General features: G+C 39.2%; 1 protein-coding gene across 2 annotated transcripts in view; it reads left to right on the plus strand.

Annotated features, from left to right (window-relative positions):
- The window catches only part of AFAP1 (actin filament associated protein 1), a 1,391,048-nt gene that overhangs the window by 1,032,256 nt on the left and 334,523 nt on the right, over positions 1-24,269 (plus strand). For both annotated transcript variants that reach the window (XM_044062808.1, XM_044062809.1), the window contains exon 6: positions 4,271-4,450. In XM_044062808.1, coding sequence (XP_043918743.1) covers positions 4,271-4,450 — 180 coding nt within the window. The remainder of the gene's footprint in view (positions 1-4,270; positions 4,451-24,269) is intronic.

Raw genomic sequence — 24,269 nt, forward strand, 5'->3', positions numbered from 1 at the left:
GAAAAGTTATGAAATGAATACAGTAAAGCCACTTCTAATGTTGGTCTTCTCAGATGAAGCTTTAGGCAGACTGATGCCCCTAGAGTTACTTCTTAAGCTGCACACTTTTGTAAGTAAGCCAGTTGTGAAAGAGGATGCAACACATGTCCGATATTCTGTTTAATGTGACTTACATTATACACTTTGCATACATTTTAGAGAAATTCTGATATCTAATGATTTCCACAGAGGACAATGCAAATGTGTTCTTCTGTTAGACAAAGTCCCCCTAATGATATCAGTTTAAAAGATTATAATGTATCTACTTATGGAAACTGTATACTTTTTAATTGGAAACCCCTTCTCATGTGTGCATAGAATTTGAAAGTCTTTGCAGAACACTACAAATGACTTATGTTAGTGGAGGGGACACCTACCACTTCTTTGGCAGATGAATTTCTAAGAGCTATAAATTTAACAGTTTCTTCTGATAGGACTAAGAGGGCCAAGAAGTTTAGAGAGGCTCCAGAAAGTCAGGAAACTCTAACATGTTTGGGAAATTAAAGAAAATATGCAGAGAGTCTGTCAATAGTATCAACCCAGCTGGCTGTGTTTACTGGCTGGTTTGGGGTCAGTGAGAATGTAGTTCATTACTCCCTACTCACAGGGTTTCATTTTGAACCTCTGCTTCTCCAACAGCCCAGGAGCTTGAAAAGAGGCTTCAGGAAAAGAAGGCACGTCCTTTCCATCTTGATGGTGGTTATGTGAATGGTGCCTGAAACTTATGTGTGTGATATTTGAAACTCATGCACATGATTCATGATTCCATATTATTTCTAGAAGATTTCCCCAGTCTGATGTCATTTATGAATCTTGTTCCGGAGGAACAAGAAAAAACGTGTCTACAGACCTGGCTCGGAGGAACATGTAGCATCCTACAGACCCCACCCCGTCCAGCTTGACTTACATTGTTTCTGCAATTGTTATGGGGCTGTCCAAGGGTGAGTCATCCCTAAAGTGGATGTTTAGAGATAAGCGTAAAATTGTCTAGTGGGAGAAGGAGTCTTGGGGATCTCAGGACCAGACATAGGTGGGTCAGGTGCCAGTTAAGTTCATAGAATTAAGATTATGAGCTGCTAATGTGTTTCATACTCTTGTCTTGAATTTGATTCCCTCCCTCTTCATTTGCATCCTGTGTACCTTAGAGCATGCCTGTTAATCAGACAATATTTCGGATCCCTGTTCAAATGTGTCTTGGCCAACTTTGACAACTCAATAAACAAAATATATAAATAAAAAATAATAAGCAGATTCCTGTTTCCTGGGCACTTTTTTTTGAGGGGGGGAGGGGGCCTCCACTTATTTCAACTACAATAGATTTGTGAAGGCATACTTTGCTGTACTGCAAAAATCCATCCACGCTTTGTTGACAGAGCTTAGGATGTAACTTCAGGGCTGGTGCGAAAAGAACAAGAAGAGACAGTCCTCTCCTTCATAGGCTTCAGATTTGGAAAATGAAGAGTACCTGTATTATACTGACTAAATCTGCACACTGAACTTTTTGTCTTCTAAGTTTTCCTCTAGAAATGTGACCACCAACATATCCCAGATCTTATAAGAATACACTTGTGTGGAAGTAAGGGAAATATCTGCACTTAACAAGAAATATTTTGGACTCTTAGAGACAGAACAACCAAGATCTTCTGCTTTCTCTTTGCTAACGAAGGTCTTTGAGGATATATTTTACAAGATGCTTGGTAGGATCTGCAGCAAATAAAAACAATATTGAAACCTTTACAAGAAACCTATGGAGGACTTTACTGATATTTCCCTAGAAGCCTAAATATGGTTGAAAGTAGTAAAAGTACTGTATACCTTCCATAATGACAGGGAGAACAGGAGTTTGGATAATTCTGGAAAAAGACAGTACACTTCAGCACCCTTAGGCATCAAGGCTATAAATTATCAGAACCCCGTGGTGTACAATAGCTGGGGGGGCATCTTTAAACAGATTGGATTAGCACAAGACATCTTGGACATCTGCTTGAGAAATAAAATCAGTAGATTACCCCAAATTGCAGAAAGAAAAAGCAGGTATGTACACTAGTGTGGGTATAGCATTTATATTCATATAAAGAAAATTTCTGAAACAGAAGGAGAAAAATTCTAATGGATAACTTCAAATATTTATGGTGTTTGTGTGAAATTCATAAGAAGTTAAGATTAAAACGTAAGCAGATCAATCCAAATTTCATTTCATTGTTACTTGCATGTGTACATTATAGAGACTGATCTGTAATTAGAAAATATTGGATACCTGACCTAATATTTTATGTGCAGACCTGACATTAAACAACAGTGCCTGAGAAAGACCCATGGATGAATATGTCCCTTCTCAAACTTTATTGGAAAACTAACACCATGTATAATGCTGAAGAACATTGTCATGCAGGATTTTACTTTGTAGGAACCATAGGTAATTGTAGTCAAGATTTTTCACCATTGATCAAAGTGAACACATTATTGGCCCTTATGCCCCCTTTTCTAAAATTCTTGACAATGCCACAACAGAAACAGGCAAGGGAGACCAGGACTGGACCATCAGCATGTCACAGGGGTGGATGTTATCAAGAGATCCTGGGCATATGGGAATCTTTTCAAGACAGGTATGTTGTAAATGCAAACAATGGAAATTAGAAAAAACACAATAACAGTATATCTGTTATGACTTGTGAGATGAAAAGCTATCTGAAAAACTAGGATTTTTAAAATCCCACACAGCAAATGCACTGCTAAGAGTTGGATTATAAAATATCCGACAGTAAAACTATATGGTAGCTGGGAATTTTCAAGAAGGAAATAACGTCTAACCTAACCTTATACTAGACAATATATGAAAACAAAATCTGGTACATTTCAATCACTGGAGGAGATTTCATTAGACATTCTTATAGATTCATAGTTTCATAGGTTGTTACTAGGCAAATGACCACTAGGGCCCTTATAATCCTAGCCACGCACCTCAAACCATTTGGGTCCTGAGTATTGTGGGTGTCTATACCAGGGACATGTTATTAGGGAGGTAACTAAGGATTTGTAGGAGGGTGTTAGGATTTTCGACTGGAAACAGACCGCCTGCCTTGTTTGGATTACTTTCGAATACTTAGTAATGCTGTAGAATTATATATTTTCTATTATTACTTTTTGACTTGACGAGTTTACGTTCGCTACTTCTACTACTATTGTCTGATCTGATTAATATACAGTGATTAACTAGAAATATATGGACTGAAAATCATCCACACAGAGAAGTTTCTTACACTGTGTTGATAATACTTTTTTTAGTGCATTGATAGCTTCTGTTCATAAAGGAAATGGGGTCCAGACTGGAGGTAAATTTAAGATTTCACATCCAGTTGTCAAGTTTTCATTTGAATATGGTCAGGGAGGAATTCTGTTTCACATGGATGGGGAGATGTTTGGCCCAGTGATGTGCCCAGCAAGGGACCAAGAAGCAGTATTATCAGCAAGGATGACAAAACACATTCCAGGCAGGAAGATCCCAGTTCTGCACATCAAAGCAGTTGTGTGAATTCTGTAGGTTACTGTCCCAAACCCAGTGACCTTACTAATGTAATAGGCAGCATTATGTGGATATAGTAGTGAGGGAAGAATGAAAAAGATACAAGGGGTGGCTGAAGTGAATGGAGAGTTCAGTGAAAATTAAATGTAGACATTAGTGGCAGGCTTATTGCATTTGCACCTAATGGCACCAAGTGTAATATAGGTGAGTGGAACAGTACTGAACTTGATTGAGTGTTTCTAATATTGCCTTTTATTTTGATCTTCCAAAGAGACACTGGAATTATGTTAAGTATCTTATGGGGATAAAATTCATTATAATTACACAGTGAACCCTATGCAGTTCAACAAGGAAAACAGATTATACTCTAGTCACATTTTTCTTATGCATTTTGTGTCATGTTTTAGATGTATAAAATCATGGGCAAGATTTTTGTTTGCTTTATTGTTTGATGCATGTGCACACACCCGTGTGCGTATATCCTTAAATGTTCTTTTAATGTTATGTATACTCAGTAGGATAAGCATTATGACCAGATTAGTGCAGAGAAGGGACACGTGTTGCATGAATGGTGTTGAATTACATTGCTATGGTTATTTTCTCTGAAGACGTGCACACAGTCTTACAATAAATGCGCAACTAATCACATGAGGGAAGGCAAGTTTCAAAAATGAAAGGTAAAATGACGCATATAATTTGTTATTCCAGTGTTACAAAAGCTCAAAGGACCAACAGCCACAGATGGAATTAGTTTTGTCTGGTTGCAGCATTGCCTACATTCCAAAGGACAGTAAGAAGAAAAAGCATGAACTGAAAATCACTCACCAAGGAGCAGATGCACTTGTGTTGGCAGTACAGAGTAAAGAGCAAGCAGAGGAATGGCTAAAGGTATTATCTGATCCCATTTGTTGTATACTACTGTCTTCTGGATACTGCATGCATATTGTACACAAAGCACTCACTACCTGTTCCTGTGATGTCCCTTGTGATGTTACCATGTTAGGATCAGGCATAAGGATATTATCATTGTTGTGTGATATGTTTGAGGCTGGGAAATCCCTTTCTGCCATAATGAAAACTGTTCTGTGATTCCATACATAGATCCATAGCTTGATAGGTTTGTACTAGGTATTGACCCAAGGTTTTTATAAACCTAGCCATGCAACTCAACCCAGTTTTGCCCTCAAGTACATTGGATGCCTATATGGTGGGGTGTGTTAGTAAGGAGGTAGCTAAAGGTTATGTGGGGGAGGGATATCTTACTTTGGGATTACTTAACTTACTGTCTGCCTCTGTCCATCAGAGGCAAGGGTCTCTGAGCAGGGGTGAATTAACAATTTCCAATGCAGTGATCAAAGTTTTGCTTGAAAAGCGTCAGGGAGGTGCTCTGCTTCACATGGATGGGGATCCTGTTCCACAGTGCGGTGATAATTTGAGATACATATCAGTCTGTCCAGGATATTTTATTTATGTCACCAGCAATGTTCAGGTCCTTGGATCTAGTGTTTCTGGTGATGTTTGTTTTGCAGATGTGCAAAAGGTCCATCAGCTTTGGGTTTGAGGATTCCTTATATGCCAGGCAAAGATAACCTCTCAGTAATCTGTACGATACTGAGTACAGAGATAGGGCCTTAAGGTGATCTCTGTAGGACAAGGTATTTATACTCTGGATTCTCCTGGTGAGATACCTTGGAGGGCATTCCAACTGGTGGCAAGTGCCTGGTTAGGTACATATTAGAACTCGTAGGGGTCATTGTATTCAATGATGGATCTGATAAGGGCTGAATAGAGGAGTGCTATAACTTCCTTGGATCTGGATGCCATATCCTTGCTTATGAGTTGGGCAACATAGAACGATTTTCTTAGTATCTTGGCTGCATGTTGGTTGAAGGCCAAATTACTACCAACATATGTTACCAAATTCCTAACTACAGCATGTTACGGGTATTTTATCAATGGAGTAATTTGCTTGGGTGGACAACTTCCCAAAGGGTTCTGTAATGCATTTCTTTACATAGAGTTTCAGTCTGTGACTCTGGCACCAATCATTTGTTTGTGTTGGACTCTCTTGTAGGATGTTTGTGTCGTGGGGGAAATCTATGATTACACCCAATATATAGTCATCTATGATCTTGGTGAGCCAAAGGCCTTTGACGTTAGCCTTGACTTCCAATAAGTACATGCCAAACAGGAGCAAGCCCAATGCAGAGTCCTGGAGTACTCCTCTGGTGACTGGTCTCCTGGTGGGAGTGATCTCACCAATCCTACCTTCTTAGGTCCTATCTGTGAACCATCCATCCAGCAACCTAGCGAGTTATGTAGGGATTTATGCTTATCTCTGAGAGTTTTCAGCCATACCTGAGTGGGGCATTGTATCAAATGTGTTGGCCAGGTTGAGGTAGGTGGTATGCACCATTTTTCCTCATTCATAGCCTTGGTGACCCCAGCAGGTTGAGTACGCAAGACTTTCCCTTCAGTATCTGTAGTTTGCCAATGTCCTTGTTGATCATTTCCATGACAATTTATTCTATGGCTTTGCATAATACACTTATCAGACTGATGAGTCTGTAGTTTGCAGTGTTGGCTGATGGTTTATTCCTGTCGAAAGAGAGGACCATTGTGGGCCCTCCATTCACTCAGTATGCAAGCTGTTTTGAAGCTGTAGTTAGTGCCTTTAGTGGTCCTGCTAGGTCATGTTTGAGGCTATTAAAGAGGCAACCTAATGGTTAAGGTGTTTGCCTTACAAGCAGAAGGTGCGGGGTTTGAGTCTTACAAGGGATAATTGGCTAGGCTTAAAATGGCTCGCAAGGGCAGTTAGCTTAGTACTAATCTATGAACCTACGAACCTATGAACTGTGGATATTGTCAGGGCCCACTGAAGCAATGTTTTAGGCCTTAGTGAGTGCCACCAGGACCTGCTCGCTGTTGATAGCTGGAGGGGTATACTAAAGGGGATTTCACAAGGACTAGTGGGGGGAGTGGGGGGTAAAGTTAGTGATAAAGTTATCAGCTATATGATTTGCTATGTCACCCTGGTCAGTGAAGGTTGTGCCATTTATCACCAGTTCTGCACATTGCTGTGTGCTGCTTTTAAGGTTCCTGACATAGCTGAAGAAGGTTTTTTTGATTATGTTTAGACTGAGAAGTTATCTTGACCTCATAATTGGCCTTGTTTGATCTTATTAGAACTCTTAGTTTCTTTTTAAGTTGAATCAGAGGTCTGTTGTCTCTGTGAGAGTTGCTCTTTTTGATTTTGGCTAGGACTTTTATTTTCTTTTGTTATATGCCATGTTAAGATTAGGATTTGACCAGTGGGGTTTGTTTTTGGTGTTAGGTCTGGGCTTGCTTCTGGTAGGTATGGCAGCCTCAGTGCAGCCATTTGCATGTTTGCACAGGGTTTCTGTGAAAAATTCTGCATAGGGAGCTGTGTTCTTGGAGTTTGCTGGAGCCTTGAAGTTTAACAAACTGTCACTTAACAGGATATAGTTAGCTTTAGAATACTTCCTAATTGTTACTGGTTTAGCTTGGTTTTCTGAGATGATTTTTATTTAGAGGGAGACCGCCTTGGGATCCAACCTCACCAATGAAGATGAGAATTTGGATGGTGCAATATTCTCCCATGTTGGTGAGTACCAGGTCTAATATCTTTGTAGTCCTAGTTGGAGTGTGCACTATCTGGTTGCTGGTGTTTGTGCTGACAAAGTCCGGGAAACATTGTGGCTGTGAGTTAGAGGCAGCATACACTTCCCAGTCTATAGAAGGCTAAGTCTCTCATGAATAGCATGCTTGGTTAGATGTTAAGTGCCTCCAGTGGGTCCAGGTGCAAATTGTGATCTTTGTTGGTCATAGAGGGTGACCTATAGCTGGCCAAGATGTGGTGCAGAATTGACAATGGAGACCTGCATGTGGATGAACTTTAGGACATCATCCTGTTTAACTACCCTTAGGTTGTATTTGTTACAAAGATAAATCAAGATACTTCCAGCTTTAACCTTTGTCTTTGTTGGTTTAAATGTGTTGAAGGCACTGTAACCTTGCACTGCTGGAGTACTTTCTGAAACTTTAAACCAAGTCTCAATAACAGCACAGATTTCTACATTGTCCAGAGTGAGGAGAGCTTGTAGGGTTTGTAGTTTCTAGTTAAGCCTCCTAGCATTGAACAGTAGCACTTTAAGATTGCTTTGATTTTTTTTCTGTGTTGGTGGTTTTGTCATTTTAACATTGCCTAAAAAAGACTGTAAAGGTGTGGATAAAGTTTGAAACAATATCTGAAAGCCCAGTGGAAATAGGTGCAGACCATCCTTGGCAAAGCAATGTGGTCTGTTAGCCATGTTTCTCCCATGCCGACAGATATTCATTCTCCCTGGAGTGACACCATAAACTAAGTGAGTTGTTAAAATTAATACTTTTCTGTTTGTGCTGTGGCATCATCCTAGGTGAAGGTAGAATGCTGCTCCATGGAAGACACTTTCCTGTCTGCAACACATATTCCGAGAGACCAATAATGTCTCTTTTCATATAGTCTAATGAGGTACATCTCACATCATTTACACCCACAAGGACTATGATAGATTCATATTGGTATATGTGGTACAGTGACTTGAGTGCGTGTGTGATATTACAGATCCAAGTGCCAGATAGGCAACAAACAGTTACCTTCTCCTTGTCCAGCCTGGTGAGAAGGGAATCTGAATGTCATGCAATAGAATCTTCTATGACGAGAGTGTTAGGTAATGATTTTGCTTGACTTATGGCTTTGTTCTTTGGGGACCACTGGGTGAAGGCTTATGAATGGTGTTAGGTATTGTTTTTCGTATGTACTTTAGTGACTGCTAAGGATAGGCATTGCTGTTATATGGCTTTGGAAGTCTTTGAGGATTGGGAATGTTTCTTTTAAGTGCCTCAGAGTGAAAAGGTCTGTGAGTGGTGAGCGTTATGTGGGAGGAATGTAATGTGTGTTCTTGACAACCTTGGTACGTAGCAAGATTTTAGCCCTCGGGGAAGTTATATATGTAGATCCCTTGCATACCATGCTAGTTTCTTAAAGGATTAAAAGGTTGTCAGAGTACATGAAAAAATTGCTGCATTGTCTCAGGATGTCCATATCGATTAAGCTGACCACTGAGATATTAGGAAAATGCATATCCATACTGTCAGGACCTGTATTAGGGTTGGTCTGTTATGGTTTAGGGACTTGATTTTTCAGGGGGTCACCTATGTGGTGTCTAGGATTAATACTAGCTATAATCTATTGTTAGTTCTGTTCAACACACTAACTAGCTGCCTTACTCTGCTCAAAGCCTTACTGTGTTACAAGTTAAAGTCCTAAGTACTAGCTTTTGGTAAATTTTACAGTCTAAGCATTTGCTACTATATAGGACACTGCTAACTGTCTTTGTGTGATGTGCATATTCATATTAGTTTGGGAATGTTTGGTTTATGTCCTACAACTCTCGTCTTCTGTAGGATTCTGTGTGCATTGGTTCATCTATCCTCTCTGTAGAATTTTAAAACTGTAGGATTTTGTGTGCATTGAACCTTCTGTCCTCTGTGCTAGAATTTTAAAACTGTAGGATTCTGTGTACATCGGTCCTTCCATCCTCTCTGCTATAATTTTAAAACTGCAGGATTTGGTGTACATTGGTCATTATGTGATGCTCCACAGACAATAGATCAAGCAGAGGAAAGGCTTTCCTTCCAGAACAGGTGTGATCTACAAGAATTCCTCTAGCCAGTTTATTTTTACAATCTTTTTACTTTCTAAGAGACTAGGAACTAGGGCAGGACTTGTTCTCTGTCTGTGATATATGTATACATATATATATATATATATATATATATATATATATATATATATATGTGTGTGTGTGTGTGTGTGTGTGTGTGTGTGTGTATATAATAAGACCAAAGAAGATTGAGTTTCGACTTGGACATCAAAAAAAAAAAACAAAACAAAACAAAAAAACCCCCACAAAAATCTACTTTTTTTTTCATTTTTGTAGGGGGCAAGCCCCCATGCCCACCCCATGTTTGAGTCTGCACCCCCACCAAACTCCCTACAAATTATATATACCAACTCCGAGATTGCACTACAGTGAGGAAAAGGGTAAATTTCCTGATCCACACTGTACCACGATCTCCATTCAAAACCTTCAGTTTGATCATATGGTCTCAGCCATATGAATTTCAAGTTTCTGAAAATTCAGTCAACTGATAGTGACCTATATATATATATATATATATATATATATATATATATATATATATATATATATAGTTCCATTTTCATGAAGATTAAGAATGTTCACAAAATGGATAGGTGTATTTTGTTTCTTCATGCTTTCACTCAGGAAATGAAACTATTAGGTGAAAGAATATCTGACTACCCTATTGTTTTCTGCCACCAAGACTTCCAGCAGTCTCTTTCTATCATTCATAGATATTTACTAGTCTTGCAGTCTAGAGGACCATTGAAGAGCCTAGTCCAAAATCTCAGTTACCTGCAAGCATTGACTAGCTATGTGAATTGCTTAAGGTCACAGAGTACCTAATGAGGGCTGAGGGAATCAAACCCCATACTACAGGAACTACAGCTCTTAGCCTTAAGCCTCTGTACTAACACACACACACACACACACACACACACACACACACACACACACACACACACACACACACACACACACACACACAGACACACCATTCTGCAGCTTAGGATATGTCATAAATCAAGAGCTGGGTTTAGAACTCAGTTCTGCGAGAGTATTGACAATCCTCCGGAAACATTTAAATAACTATTACACCAACACTCCAGCAAAACTGCTATGGAGATGCTGGAGACTGAACTCAGGGCCCCATACACGCAAAGCATGTACTCTCTGACTGACCTACAGCCAGTCAAAACATTTTATAAATGTGATTGCCAAGTTCCCTTCTAAGGTGAGAATCAAACCTCTGTCTTTTGCATGTGTGGTAAACACAACCATTATGCCACCCCCCAGTAAAGTGCAAGCACTCAATTAGAGGTAGTTGCTACAGGCAGTGCATGTTTCTGGACTGTATTTAAAGACAATGACTGTGCCTATTCCATTGGCCACATGATCAAATGATTATAAAGTTCTGTAATGTGGCTTCACATTGCAAATTTCATGCCTTCTTTAGGGCAATCCATATTAAATATTTTCCTTGCATCTAATTGCCTTTCCCCTCTTGAACATATTTTATTTCATAAGTTTATGCAATTATGGCATTAATGTATGAGAAGTGTAGCTGCAAACTTGTTAATAAAAATTTGAATGACTAAAGTTTGTTTCACTGTTTAGATAAGTTTCATAAGACAGCCTGAAGTAAAACACACAATACTACTGTACACATATTCATCATATTCATAGATCTTACAGAGGGTCTTTTTTTTTTCTCTTGATTCTGTTTTTGAAACGTGTATCTCATTTGAGGCATGCATTAGTTAAGCTTTTTACCTCTAGAGCTGCCACTTAAATAATTGAAGCATGATCCTCATTGAGAAGATCCTCTATACAAGTAGTTGGGGCGGGATTATAAGAATCATTTAGGTCCTTTCCATCATATAAGTGGTTCACTGGGATTTTTACTTTTAACACTCTGTTACCAGATATGCAATGTACTAAGTGCTAGCATTGTACTCACTCTCACCCATACATAGCCATGGATATACTTACATATATATTATATATATATATATATATATATATATATATATATATATATATATATATATATATATACATATATATATATATATATATATATTTCTAGCAAACACACACACACACACACACACACACATATATATATATATATATTTCTACCAAACACACACACACACACACACACACATATATATATATATATATTTCTACCAAACACACACACACACACACACACACACATATATATATATATATTTCTACCAAACACACACACACACACACACACACATATATATATATATTTCTACCAAACACACGCACACACACACACATATATATATATATATATATTTCTACCAAACACACACACACACGCACACACACACACATATATATATATATATTTCTACCAAACACACACACACACGCACACACACACACATATATATATATATATTTCTACCAAACACACACACACACGCACACACACACACACACATATATATATATATATTTCTACCAAACACACACACACACGCACACACACACATATATATATATATATTTCTACCAAACACACACACACGCACACACACACACATATATATATATATATATTTCTACCAAACACACACACACACACACACACATATATATATATATATATATATTTCTACCAAACACACACACACACACACACACATATATATATATATATTTCTACCAAACACACACACACATATATATATATATATGTGTGTCTGTGTGATATGTTATTAACTGCAGTAGACTTTTTAATATTTGCTTATTTGTTGTAACTTTTTAGCATTTGCAACACATGGACCTTCTACTTGATCCTCTCTGAAAGTTTTGACTGAAAATGTTCTAAACAAGACGGTCATACTCCCCATTTAAGAACTGATTAAATAGACAAACAATATGTAAAGGGTGTAATGTGTTTCTCCTGTTTAATGCTGCCTTGAGATTTTAAAAGGATGCTGTACTGAAAGTTCATGACTTGACACTGCAAGTTCTGAAAGTATGAAAATTCTAATTCACCAAGCCAGAAAATCTCACTGATATACTTTAAAAGCTTTCCTGCTGGATGACTACATACGTCTCAATATTTTTGCTCAGAAAGGGTTGTACAGTGGCACAGTAGATAGCGTTGTCACCTCACAGCATGACATGTTGTGATTCACTTCTCAGCTGGTGTTCCTTTTGTGTGGAGTCTGCATGTCCGCCCTTTCTTTGCGTGAGTTTCCTCTGTGTGCTCCAGTTTCCTCCCACATTCCAAAGATATGCAAAAGGTGGATTGGACACTCTAAACTGGCCATACGTACAAGTGTGTGGTGTGGAAGAACTACCACAGGAGGGCTAGCCACCCAGTGGTGTAACGCTTGGCTCTAGATGATTGCCACCCGGACCCCATGTGCAAAAATGGGAAAAAGGGGTTATAGATGGATCTTTGCTCAAATTTCTGGATAAGTCCTAAACAGTGAGGGACCACAAATCCAGAATCCAGGGTAACTTTTAAATACTACTCTAATTCACTTAAACAGTAAAAAAAAAAAAATAAGGTTTTGCATTAGCATGCATTTTCTGAACAATAAGAAGAATGGAACTCTTAATTTGTGGCATTACTGTAATCCACAGTAATTTATCAAAAAATCAAAAATTTTATATAGGACAGGACAGAAATATAGGGCTCCATCTACTCGTTGTTAAGCAGTATAAGATCTCAGAGCTGATGAACATTTAGGCAATCGTAGAGGACCTTGTTATACTGTTCTGCATGCCATAAATAGACTGAGCTCTCACCAGGATGATTGACAGTACTCTGTTAGGTTACAAAACAGATCCTGGAAAAATAATTAATATGTCAAACAGTTTTATTAGGTTTTCCATTTATTCCTGAAGTCCCTCAATATTTTTTCACAATCAGTTCTATTAGAACACTTTTTAGATGTCCTCTACTGCTTCTTTGTCAGATTGTTTTATTTTTCTGGATGCTTCTCTGTTGCATACCTCTCAACTTCTTAGCAAAAGAAATCTGGACAAAGCCTAAAATAATAGGGAGACAAAGGCCCAAAAATATGATAGATGTTAACATATCTCTTATAAAATTGCTAGAATAACAGGATTTGTGTTGGTGTGCATTTCTGAAGGATATGACGTCTGAAACTCAAATGTGCATCATTATTTAGTGACTTCAGTTCTCAATGATTTGCCAGAAAGTTGGTCACTGGCTCATAGGTTAGTTGCCCTTGTGAGCCATTGTAAGCCTAACCAGTTATCCCTTGTGACACTCAAACCCTGTATCTTGTGTTTGTAAGGCAAACACCTTAACCATTAGGCCACCCACCCAGCCCCTTAATTACACATTTATGAGGAACAGACCAAAATCTGAGACAAAAATCTGGACATTCTATGAAAATCTGGACAATTGAGAGGTATGCTCTGTTGTAGCATTATCTTGCATTGACATGTTTTTTTAGAAAACATTTTATAAAAGTCATTTCCATATTAACTATTTTTAAAGTATTTTCCCCCCAGTCGCTTCTTTTTATCATCAGGACCCTGTTCACCACTGGTGCATTCATTTCTTTTGACCTCCTAGAACACTCGGAGAGTGAGACATGAATCAGTGATAAAATATGTGCACGAAAGTGTGTGTGTGTGTGTGTGTATGTGTGTGTATATACATATATTATTGTATATGTATATATGTGTGTGTGTTTGTGTGTGTGTGTGTGCATGTGTGTATATACATATATTATATGTGTGTGTGTGTGTGTGTATACATATATTATATGTAAATATGTGTGTGTGTGTGTGTATGTATATTATATTATGTGTGTGTATGTGTGTGTGAGTGTGTGTGTGTGTATATATGTATATTATATGTATATATATATATATATGTGTGTGTGTATACTTATATTATATGTAAATGTGTGTGTGTGTGTGTGTGTGCATATGAATTCATGAAGGTCTGTACATGTGTGCATCATGTGTATGTGCGAATTTAGTTGTGCATTTGTACTACCCTAAGTCCTTACTTGCAGATGCTATTATAAACCTTTTCCCAGGTGAAGCTGCATCACCAAGACTCTTTAAACCCCCTCAGCACATTGCTCTCCTCCATCCTTCTCTGGCACTGGCAAGCCCTTTAAATACATACACTCCCAAATTCCCTAATTACAAATGCTATGATTTCAAACCTTCTTCTAGGTGAAATTACTTCATTAAAACCTTTCAAATGCCCTCACAACATTGCTGACATCCATACTTCTTTGACTCTGACAAGCTCATCAAGTACCCACGTTGCTGGCAAGACTGATTATCTGAGGCATAGTCAGGGCCAGATATCTTTGAAAGATGGAGCCAGCTGTTCACTAACTGATTTGTCTCTTTTTGCCTCATATAGTTTTCAGAACTGCCCATTTGATGATCAAATCCCATGTTTAGATTCATAATGTCTTTCACATACCCATTAATCAGCTCAGAACATAAGAGCAAACATTTAAAATGATGCATAGAAGTCTCAGTCTGCTAGACAGTACAACACAGATTTACTCTAAGACATCAAAATTATACTCTCTGCTGTGGACATTTATTCCCAAAGTAGTTAGTGTACAGGTCTGCACTTAACCCTTTGAATGCTACGATTCATTCTTTATGCTGATTTAATTATCTGTCATTCAGCGCACAGGTACAATTAGTTTATCAGATTGCCCCCCAGGCTCCACTGTAAAATATGCCTTCAGTGATAATGCTGTATCATTATCCGCAGGGCCCATTATGTTGCAAGAATGTTCTTTGTTACTGCTGCCAATACACTTAATTTATCCGCTTTCTCTACAGCTTCCATCAAGGGCAGTTCTCGGCCAAAACCAACTCTCCATGTAGTATGAACTGATGCCTAAAGTATGATGGTCATTATATACAATGGATGGATTTTGAGTGTTGGCTCAAAACACAAGATTAAAAGATCATTTCCCAGAAGTTATGCAGTCAGGGTCAGTTGTTTATTTAACGTTAAAGGTCAGAAACAGCTACATTCCTTAATGTTCAAAGTTCAGCATTGTCTCAGAATACTTGAAATACCTTAGATGTTATGTAAATGTAGCATTATTGGTAAAAATAAGAGCCATTATCATTAGTTGTTCCTGACTTTTCATGTAAAAACCTAATGTTTTTCTTCTTATATTTAAGGATTTAAAATTTAAATAAACATTTCTTGGCTAAAAAATGTTTGCAATGTAGTTTTCCATGGCTAAACCTTGACTAAATGCACACTGTGTACTGAAGTTTTTCTTTATATACTAGAATTAGTAAAGTCATAGTTGGGAAGTAGTAGGTTATCTTACTGATGCATTGCAATGCACATACAAAACTGGGTAAACACCCTTGAAAATGCAGCTCCATTAATGTCATTCTGCACATGAATAATTTTAAGCCATGAAACAGAAGTTAAATGCATATAGACTTCAGAGGCAAATAACTGTTTTGGCCTTGTTTTCCCAAATTCCTACCTGCTGAATAAGCTGCCAGTCTAAGTCAGTAACTTCTTTTGGCCACCGCACAGGCATGCTCTGCTGTACACATTTATTCACAATTTTACCCCACTGTTTACACAGCAAGCATGTTGTTTTCACCTTTTTCACCCCACTCTTTGAAAAAAGAGTTTCTTACATGCATGTCCTCAGAACTGTTGGCCTTCGGTCTTGAATGTACACATTCTTGTTTTCATGTATTTTTGTATCAGAAAAATACTACACCATTGCACATGATCATTTCATCCATGACCATTAAAAATTGAGTACTAACCATACAACTTAAATCAACTTCTCCCTCATTTTTTTCAGGAATATCTGTTGTGAGGTATTTTAATACTGAACCATATTGTTTTATTTACATTTACTGTAATAAATTAGTTTGTCGATCTCAGTTAGTGTCCAATGTTAGTGGAAGCCTAGAAAAAGCTCCTCATCATGGTAGCATTTGTTAAGCAATTTGAAGACAATGAGGATTATGCAATATTGAATGCAGTAATGACTAAACAGTGTTAATAACACCACATGAAAGAACATCACTTCCGGATATGCCTCTCAACCTTTTATCTAACCTCTATCTAGATATCGCCAAGGCTTTCGATACCATCCCACACTCTGGAATTATAGATAAACTCACTAAACTAGCTATAAATCCCTATGTCATAAGATGGATTGACAGCTGGCTCACTGACAGAACCCACACTGTGAAAATAACGGACTCCAAATTCGACTTCAAACCAGTGACACGTGGAGTACCACAAGGTTCAGTCCTGGGTCCTCTCCTGTTTGGTGTCTACTTCTCTGAAGTACAGGCTAACACAGAAGGTCTTTGGCTAATGAAGTTCACAGATGACTGCAAACTAGAAGCCATAATCAAAACTCCTAATGATGTGGACATCCTACAAAAGGGCCTCACTGAGACAGATGCCTGGTGTTAAAGCCATGGCCTCAAGCTCAGTCCCAAAAAGTGCATTGTCATCCCCTTTGGAAAAACTCTGTACCCATGAACTACAACATAGGCGGTAGTATACTTAACACAGAAAGTGCGATAAGAGACCTTGGGATACAGGTGGACAGTAGTCTCTCCTTTCATAATCACATCGCCACAGTAGACAGGAAATCCTTCTACGTGGCACACCTCATCACAAAAGGTTTGTCATCCAGGAAAAAAGAGGTCATTGTTCCCCTCTACTCATCACCATTATAGAGTACAATGCCCCTTTTGGTATGTACCTCACAAGACATCTACAACAACTGGGAAGACCACAGAAATACCTCACAAAGAAGATTACCGGCCTCAAACAGATGCCCCACGCAGACCATCTCAATGTCAAACCCAGAGCTGTTGGACATGCTCCATTTAAAGAAATCCCAACCCCTCCAAGCTACACACACTAGGGACCTAAACTTTATCACCACAATAAACAGAACATGCTGGAGGGATATATTCCTGTCCCAACTTCCCATACTCTGGAACAAACTACCTATCTATAGCAAACAAAGCTCCTCATTAGCACTCTTCAAGAAAAATCTTGATGATTGGATGGGAAATAGGACATTCACCCTGGGGATCACTTCTGTGGCTCTGCTCAACAGGGGCACAGGAAAATAATTTTCTTGGGTGGCGAAAGCCAGGGTACCTTTTTGGCTAGGCTTATATAGGCCCTATGGCCAATAACCTAGTATCTACCTATGAACCTATGCACCTATAGAGCAAGAAATCTTGACAAAGCTGTAAATAAAAGTGATGCAAAGGCCCAAAAATAGGGACAATTTTTAAATATTGCTCTTACAAACTTTGAAAGTTGATAGAATAACATGTTTTGCCTTAGCATGAATTTTCTGAAGGGTATGACGTCTGAAACTGAAATGTCTGTCATTATTTTCTAACTTCAATCTTTAATGATTTGCCACTAATTTGTCAGAAAAAAAAACACAATGTTATGAAAAACAGACCAAACATATGAGGCAAAAATCTGGACATTCTGTGAAAATCTGAAAAGTTGAGAGGTATGCATCCAGAAGTGTTAGAAAATTCTATAATTTATGTAGGTCTTTGTGAAAAAGATATTAAAAATAAAAGAAAACACATGGTACCAAATAAGTGCATGGACTGTTGTTGTGAACTAAAAAACAAGAAAAGGAGCAGAATTGGGTCTGCTTGGTATTGATTGGAAAATGGATAATTACAATGCATTGGAATCCTAAGCGAGTCATTCACTTTTGTTGTGTCATGTTATTTACAGACAGCCCTGGTCTCTTCATGTGGAATAATATCTGTACAAAAGTAGTATTTTAAACAAAAATAATCTGTAAAACTGTTAAGAACCAGTGTTGTTATAAACAGTAAGGAGAAAATAAAATAACCTGCAGTAGCTAAGTAAACTAAAAGTAAAAAGTTTTAGACATGCAGTATACTAACACCTCGAGTGGAGATGGCTCCTGTCTTTTTCCTTCTGCTTCCAACAGGCTGGCAACCTGTGTGACTGTTTCATGCTTTTCACTGCTTGTTGCAATAGATTCTGCCCTCCTTATAGGTGCATAGTTCCTTAACTACTTACTAGGCTATTGATCTGTGAGGATTTTCAGAAGCCTGAGCAATATGAACATCCAAAGACAGGGCCAAACAACTATATTTGGGGTAGTTATATGTTTTTGCTATCCATGAAGGCCATTGATGCTAAACTGGGGTGAATTTGTGGTTACTCATTCATTCATGTGAATTATATTCCCAATTGGACAACCTCACCAGCCAATGAACGAATCACCTAGAGCCATATTTTACACCGTCAAGTGGCTAGCCCTGCCACAGCGTGCAGTATGTGATCCGTGTTCTCCTATCTTGAGGATACTGTGCACCACAGTAGATGCCCAAAGGGATTGGTCTGTACAACTCTTCCCCCTATAGGGAACCATGTAGAGTCTGTGCTGCTGCCCACAGCTCCATTCATTGGTGAATTTTTGATGGAAACACTCAGCATGTTTTTCAGACATTGGAGAAATCCCACAAAGACACAGCGAGAACATGCAGACTCCAAACAGGCATTGGTTGGAAGTCAGAACCTTAACCATTGAACCATCTGAGGCAGTTTGAAGTCCCAGAAACATTGGTAGAATTAGAGCAGGCTATGTACAAGGACCCAGTGACTCAAGTACGAATAGTGTTTGGCCTCACAGAGGGGTTCCCAGTGGGAGTGGGTGTACATCAATGTTCAGCTCTGAGCTCACTACCGTTCATACTGGTGATGGAGGGGACAGAGCAACAAAGCTGCTCTATGCAGATGATGTGGTAGTACAGGCAGACTCTGAGCTAGAACTTCAGCAAAGGATAGAAGAATGGAATGAAAATCTGAAGGCACATGGGATGAAACTAAGCACAGATAAGACAGTGGTAATGGCAGCAAACTGGGGAAATCAGAAGACGCTGAGAAGTGAGATAGAAGGGAAGATAGTGGAACAGGTAAACAGCTTCAAGTATCTGGGAGGAGTGGTTGAGGAGAAGGATGGTCTGAATGAAGAGGTATCTGAGGAGGAGGAGCTGATCTGTGAAATATAGCAATAAGTAGCCTTTTTTGCTTATTTTTTAGTAGTTATTGCTTATTCTAGATATTTATAGCAATTTTATTGTATGCTGCATACTTGTACTGTATTTCATAGCTATTGGCTCACTTGTGATAAACATTTCTGTAGTGTTTTCTGCCTAAATAGTTTAGGTTGTAGCTGTAATATTGTCCATATTCCTGATTGTGTGTTTTTGATAAACATTTCTGCAGTGTGTTCTGCCTAAATAGTTTAGGTAGTGGCTGTAATATTCTCCATATTCCTGATTGTGTTGTGGGCCTAGTTGTTTGCTAGAGGCTGTTTTCTGAGCTCATTGTCCAGGCGATCTTAGTTAGCAAAGACCATTCCCCACTTCAGTGAGAGTTTAATGTTTATGGTCATTGTCTACTTGGGTTGCCAGGGCTACGGCTTGGAGAAACCACCTCATTGGTTCTTTTGGGCTTTTTTTTAAAGTTGTTTCAGGTTTCAACTTTCTGTTAAGAAGTTAACTTGAGTGTTTCAGCCATTACACACAGAGCTATCTGAGGAGGAGCAGCTGATCTGTGATATATAGCAATAAGTAGCCTTTTTTTGCTTATTTGTAGTAGTTATTGCTTGTTCTAGATATTTATAGCAATTTTATTGTATACTGCATAATTGTACTGTATTTCATAGCTATTGTCTCACTTGTGATAAACATTTCTGTAGTGTTTTTTCACCATCCCTCCCTACTGGCATCTTGTCTTTATACCTGCTGGCCTTGCAGTTGCCCACCCCTACTCTAAACGTAATCTTGGACACTCCTCCCAGTCTAGTGTCATTATCTCATTCTACCTAATACAGAGAGAACATCTGAGAAGGCCAACCCACTTAGTTTCTTTCCTTCTGTTCGCCTTTCTCCCTTTCTTAAAAAAAAAATTTGCCTGAATCTCCTTGTGTTCTGCCTGTGCTTCTCAAACATTTCGGAAATATAGAGTATATTTTAGTGCATTTATTAAAACTGCATTTGCCTTAATATTGCTACAACTCAAGTGCTCTAGGTTGCACTGCATCTGAACTGTTTTAGTGTGTTTTAGCTGCTTTTCTGTATATATAGACTTTTCTGTATATGTAGGCTAGTTACTTATTCTACTGTATTACTGCCTCTTAAATCGTTTTTAGGTTCATAGGTAGGTACTAGGCTATTGGCCCTAGGGCCTATACAAGCCTAGCCATAACAATTCCCTGGCTATTTCTTCCCACACTATTTACTTCCCTGGACCCCTGTCTAGCAGGATGACTGACGTGATCCCTGGGGTGAATTTCCTTTCTCTTATCCAATCATCAAGGTTCCTTTTGAACAGGGCCACAGAGGCGCTCAGCTTGACATGTATGGGCAGTCTATTCCAGAGTCTGGGGAGTCTCTGGGTCAGGAACCTATCCCTCCAGCATGTTTTGTTTATTGTGATGACAAGGTTTAAATTCCTGGAGCGTGTGGCTCTGAGGGATTGGGATTTCTTTAAGTGTAGCATGTCCAACAGATCAGGGTATGACATGGCCTTGTATGTTAAGCAGAGATCGCCTCGGAGTAGATGATATGCAATAGAGTATAGCTGGAATTTTTACAGGTGGTCAGCATAGGGCATCTGCTTTTGACCTGTGATTCTTTTAGTGAGGTATTTATGCGGCCTTTCCAGTTGTTGCAGATGTCTTGAGAGGTACATACCAAATGGGGCATTATACTCTATAATGGTTCTAATGAGGAATGAGTACAGTGGGACAATGACCTCCATTTTTCTGGATGAAAAGCCCTTAGTGATGAGGTGTGCCACATAGAAGGATTTCCTCACTGTTGTGGCGATGTGGTTATTGAAGGTGAAATCACTGTCTACCTGTGTCCCTAATTCTCTTATCACACTTTTGGTGTCTAGTGTAATGCCACCTATGTGGTAATTCACAGGTACATGTTTTTTCCCAAAGGGGATAACTATACATTTCTTGGCATTGAGCTTGAGCCCATGGCTCTGGCAACAAGCATCTGTTTCAGTTTTCAGTTGTGCACTTGCCTTGCTTCATTTAAAAAAGTTTTAAATTGCTAATTTTTGTAGAGTTTTAATTGTGTTTACTGTTTTGGGCTACACATTCAAGTGTGTTAGCCTTTTCTGTGTTTATTTAGTGTATTATTGCATTGTTTAGCCTGTTTTAACAAAAAAAAAATACTATTTTGTTTGCTCGTTTCCCACCTTTCCTAGCTAGTGTAGTCAAGATCCCAGGCTTTGCTGGTTTTCTGGACTTTATTTTCTGTGTTCAGAGCTATCCAGACCTTGCTGTGGTAGAGGAAAGTCCTTCTGCTTACCAATGGGAGTGGTGAGCATTGTACTGCCTGTCTGACACTAGAGGAGTGGTTTCCAGCTCTGAAATTGTAATTTTAGCCATTTTGGGCTGATTTCTATCCCTTTCAACTTTCTGGCTTAAAAACGCATGTGTTTGTGCATTTTTCACATCGTGCAGCACCGCGGGACTACAGTTAAACTATTCCAGGTGCCAGAAAGTCTGCACTTCAAATATTCCCTTAGAACTAGCTGGTTTCTCACCAGTAGCACAAAAATCTGAACCCCTGTGACTAGCACTTGATCTGGAACCTGCTGGAAAGCACTAGGAAGCCTTAAACTGATACAAGCACTCAACTCTCCTTGTTAATAAGGAGAAATTAATCGTAGGCACTAAACAGCCTACAATTGCAAAGTACCTTGCAAAGGTAAGGGAAAACAGCTCTTGTACGTTACAAAAAAGCACCTAAACAGGCATGTCCAAGGGTCAGCTTCTGGTGATTTCTCCTGTCCACATGGTGAATCTGGGCATACTGGGGCAATGCAGCAACTGCTTCATGTACACAGACAGCCCTCTCCTCCTACCGCCCAGCACTGCAACCTGCGAGAGATGCACTTACATAGCCAAACTGGAAGCAATGCTCTCTCCAGCCAAGATTGTGCTAGACAGTCAAGAGGTGTAGGTTAACACCTGCACTACACCTCAAGCAACACACACCCCTTCAAAACCCACACCATCAACACCCACACATAGCAACACTAAACCCACATATGCAGAGGTCCCTAATATTAACCTGCCCAAGCAACAAGGACCTCTGAAGCAGAAACGCAAACAAACACCAGTCACAACCAAAGTGACACATAGCTCACAATACCAGTGTGCCACCGAACAACAGCCCCTAAGGCAAGACAATGTACCCAACACTTTAGTTATAAGTGACTCTATAGTCAGACAAACTGATGTCCCACTCACCAGGCTGAACAAGGAGAAAATTACAGTCAGCTGCCTGTCTGGTGCCAGGATCCACCACATAACGCATGCACTCAAGTCACTCCACAACAAGTACAAATACGACTCTGTCATTGTCCATGTTGGAGTGAATGACTTGAGACGTACCTCTCTGGACTACATGAAAATCACCATAACCACTGTCCATAAGACAGAACCGTCTTTGTAATGTGAAATAGCAGCACAGGTGCAATACGACTCGAACAGGCAACAAAAACTGTTTATTAACTACTGTTGAAATAGTATAAAACCATGGTTAAGTGCTTTCATCTGACTATGCAGACTTCATCAGAACATATATTATTATATATACTATTTCAACAGTAGTTAATAAACAGTTTTTGTTGCCTGTTCTAGTCGTGTTGCACCTGTGCTGCTATTTCACATTACAAAGACGGTTCCATCTTATGGACAGTGGTTACGGTGTTGTTTGGTGTTTCCATTTGTATTTCTTGGACTACATGAAAAGAGACATGGAAGAGCTCTTGGATCATGTGGCCCAGGCTGGTATGACCCTAGCCCTGAGTAGCATTCTGCCTTCGCCCAGAAAGATACCACAGTATACGGACAAAAGGATTGACTTCAACAATTGGCTAAGCTTCTGGTATCATTCAAAGGGGATCCAGTATCTGTCTGCCTGGGACGACATGATCGACAAACCACGATGTTTTGCCAGAGATGGTTTGCACCTGTCACCCCTGGGATTAAGGTTACTGGCTAAAGCTCTTGCCACCCCTATAGTGCCTTTTTTAGGCAAGGTTCAAAGGACAAAACCACCACTGTAACAGATACAAGCATGCAAAATCTGAAGGTAATGCAATGCTAGAAGTCTAAACCTCAAAATGCACTCTCTCGAGACACTCCTAAAAATGGAGAACATCGATATCTGTGCAGTAACTGAGACTTGGTTCAAGGCTCCAGAGAGAACCGCTGCAATACCAGGCTAAAACTCTTACCACACTTTTCGGCCACCAAACCAAGACCGAAAAACTAAAGATGGAGGAGTGTCCATATTCACCAAAGATATTCAAACCTCCAGGCTAGTTGCCCAATACAATGAATCTAAAATTCTCCAAGTGCAACTAACACTAGGTAAGACTGCAATCCAAATTGTAGCTTGCTACATATCCCCCACCATGCCCCAAGATTCTCAATACACCTTTATAAACATACTGGAAAATGTTAAGATACAACCAAATACCCTATTACTGGGTGATTTCAACTATCCTGCCATTAAATGGGAAAACTACTCGGGTACCAACACCTTTTCCCAACAGTTCTTGGAATTCATAAATTTCAACGCCCTGGATCAACTAATCCATTGTCCCACCAGGGGCTCTAATATCCTAGACCTGTTCATTACCAACATGGGAGATAGATGCTCCTTATCAGTGGTCACCCCCTCATTGGTCAGGTCTGACCATAAGCAAATCACCCTGGACATCCACATCCCATCCCCCAGTAAGGAAACCTCCGTAAAAAATATCTCCAAAGCCAACTTCATGCTACTCAAGTCAGAAGTGACAAACTTCATGACACCCATGCAGATGGGAGCTGAAAGTTCAACTGCTGAATCCTACACTAAAGCACCGTACAAGCACA

Source organism: Protopterus annectens, chromosome 2.part1, assembly GCF_019279795.1.
Source record: "Protopterus annectens isolate FY-2018-M chromosome 2.part1, PAN1.0, whole genome shotgun sequence".
Classification (NCBI taxonomy): domain Eukaryota; kingdom Metazoa; phylum Chordata; order Ceratodontiformes; family Protopteridae; genus Protopterus; species Protopterus annectens.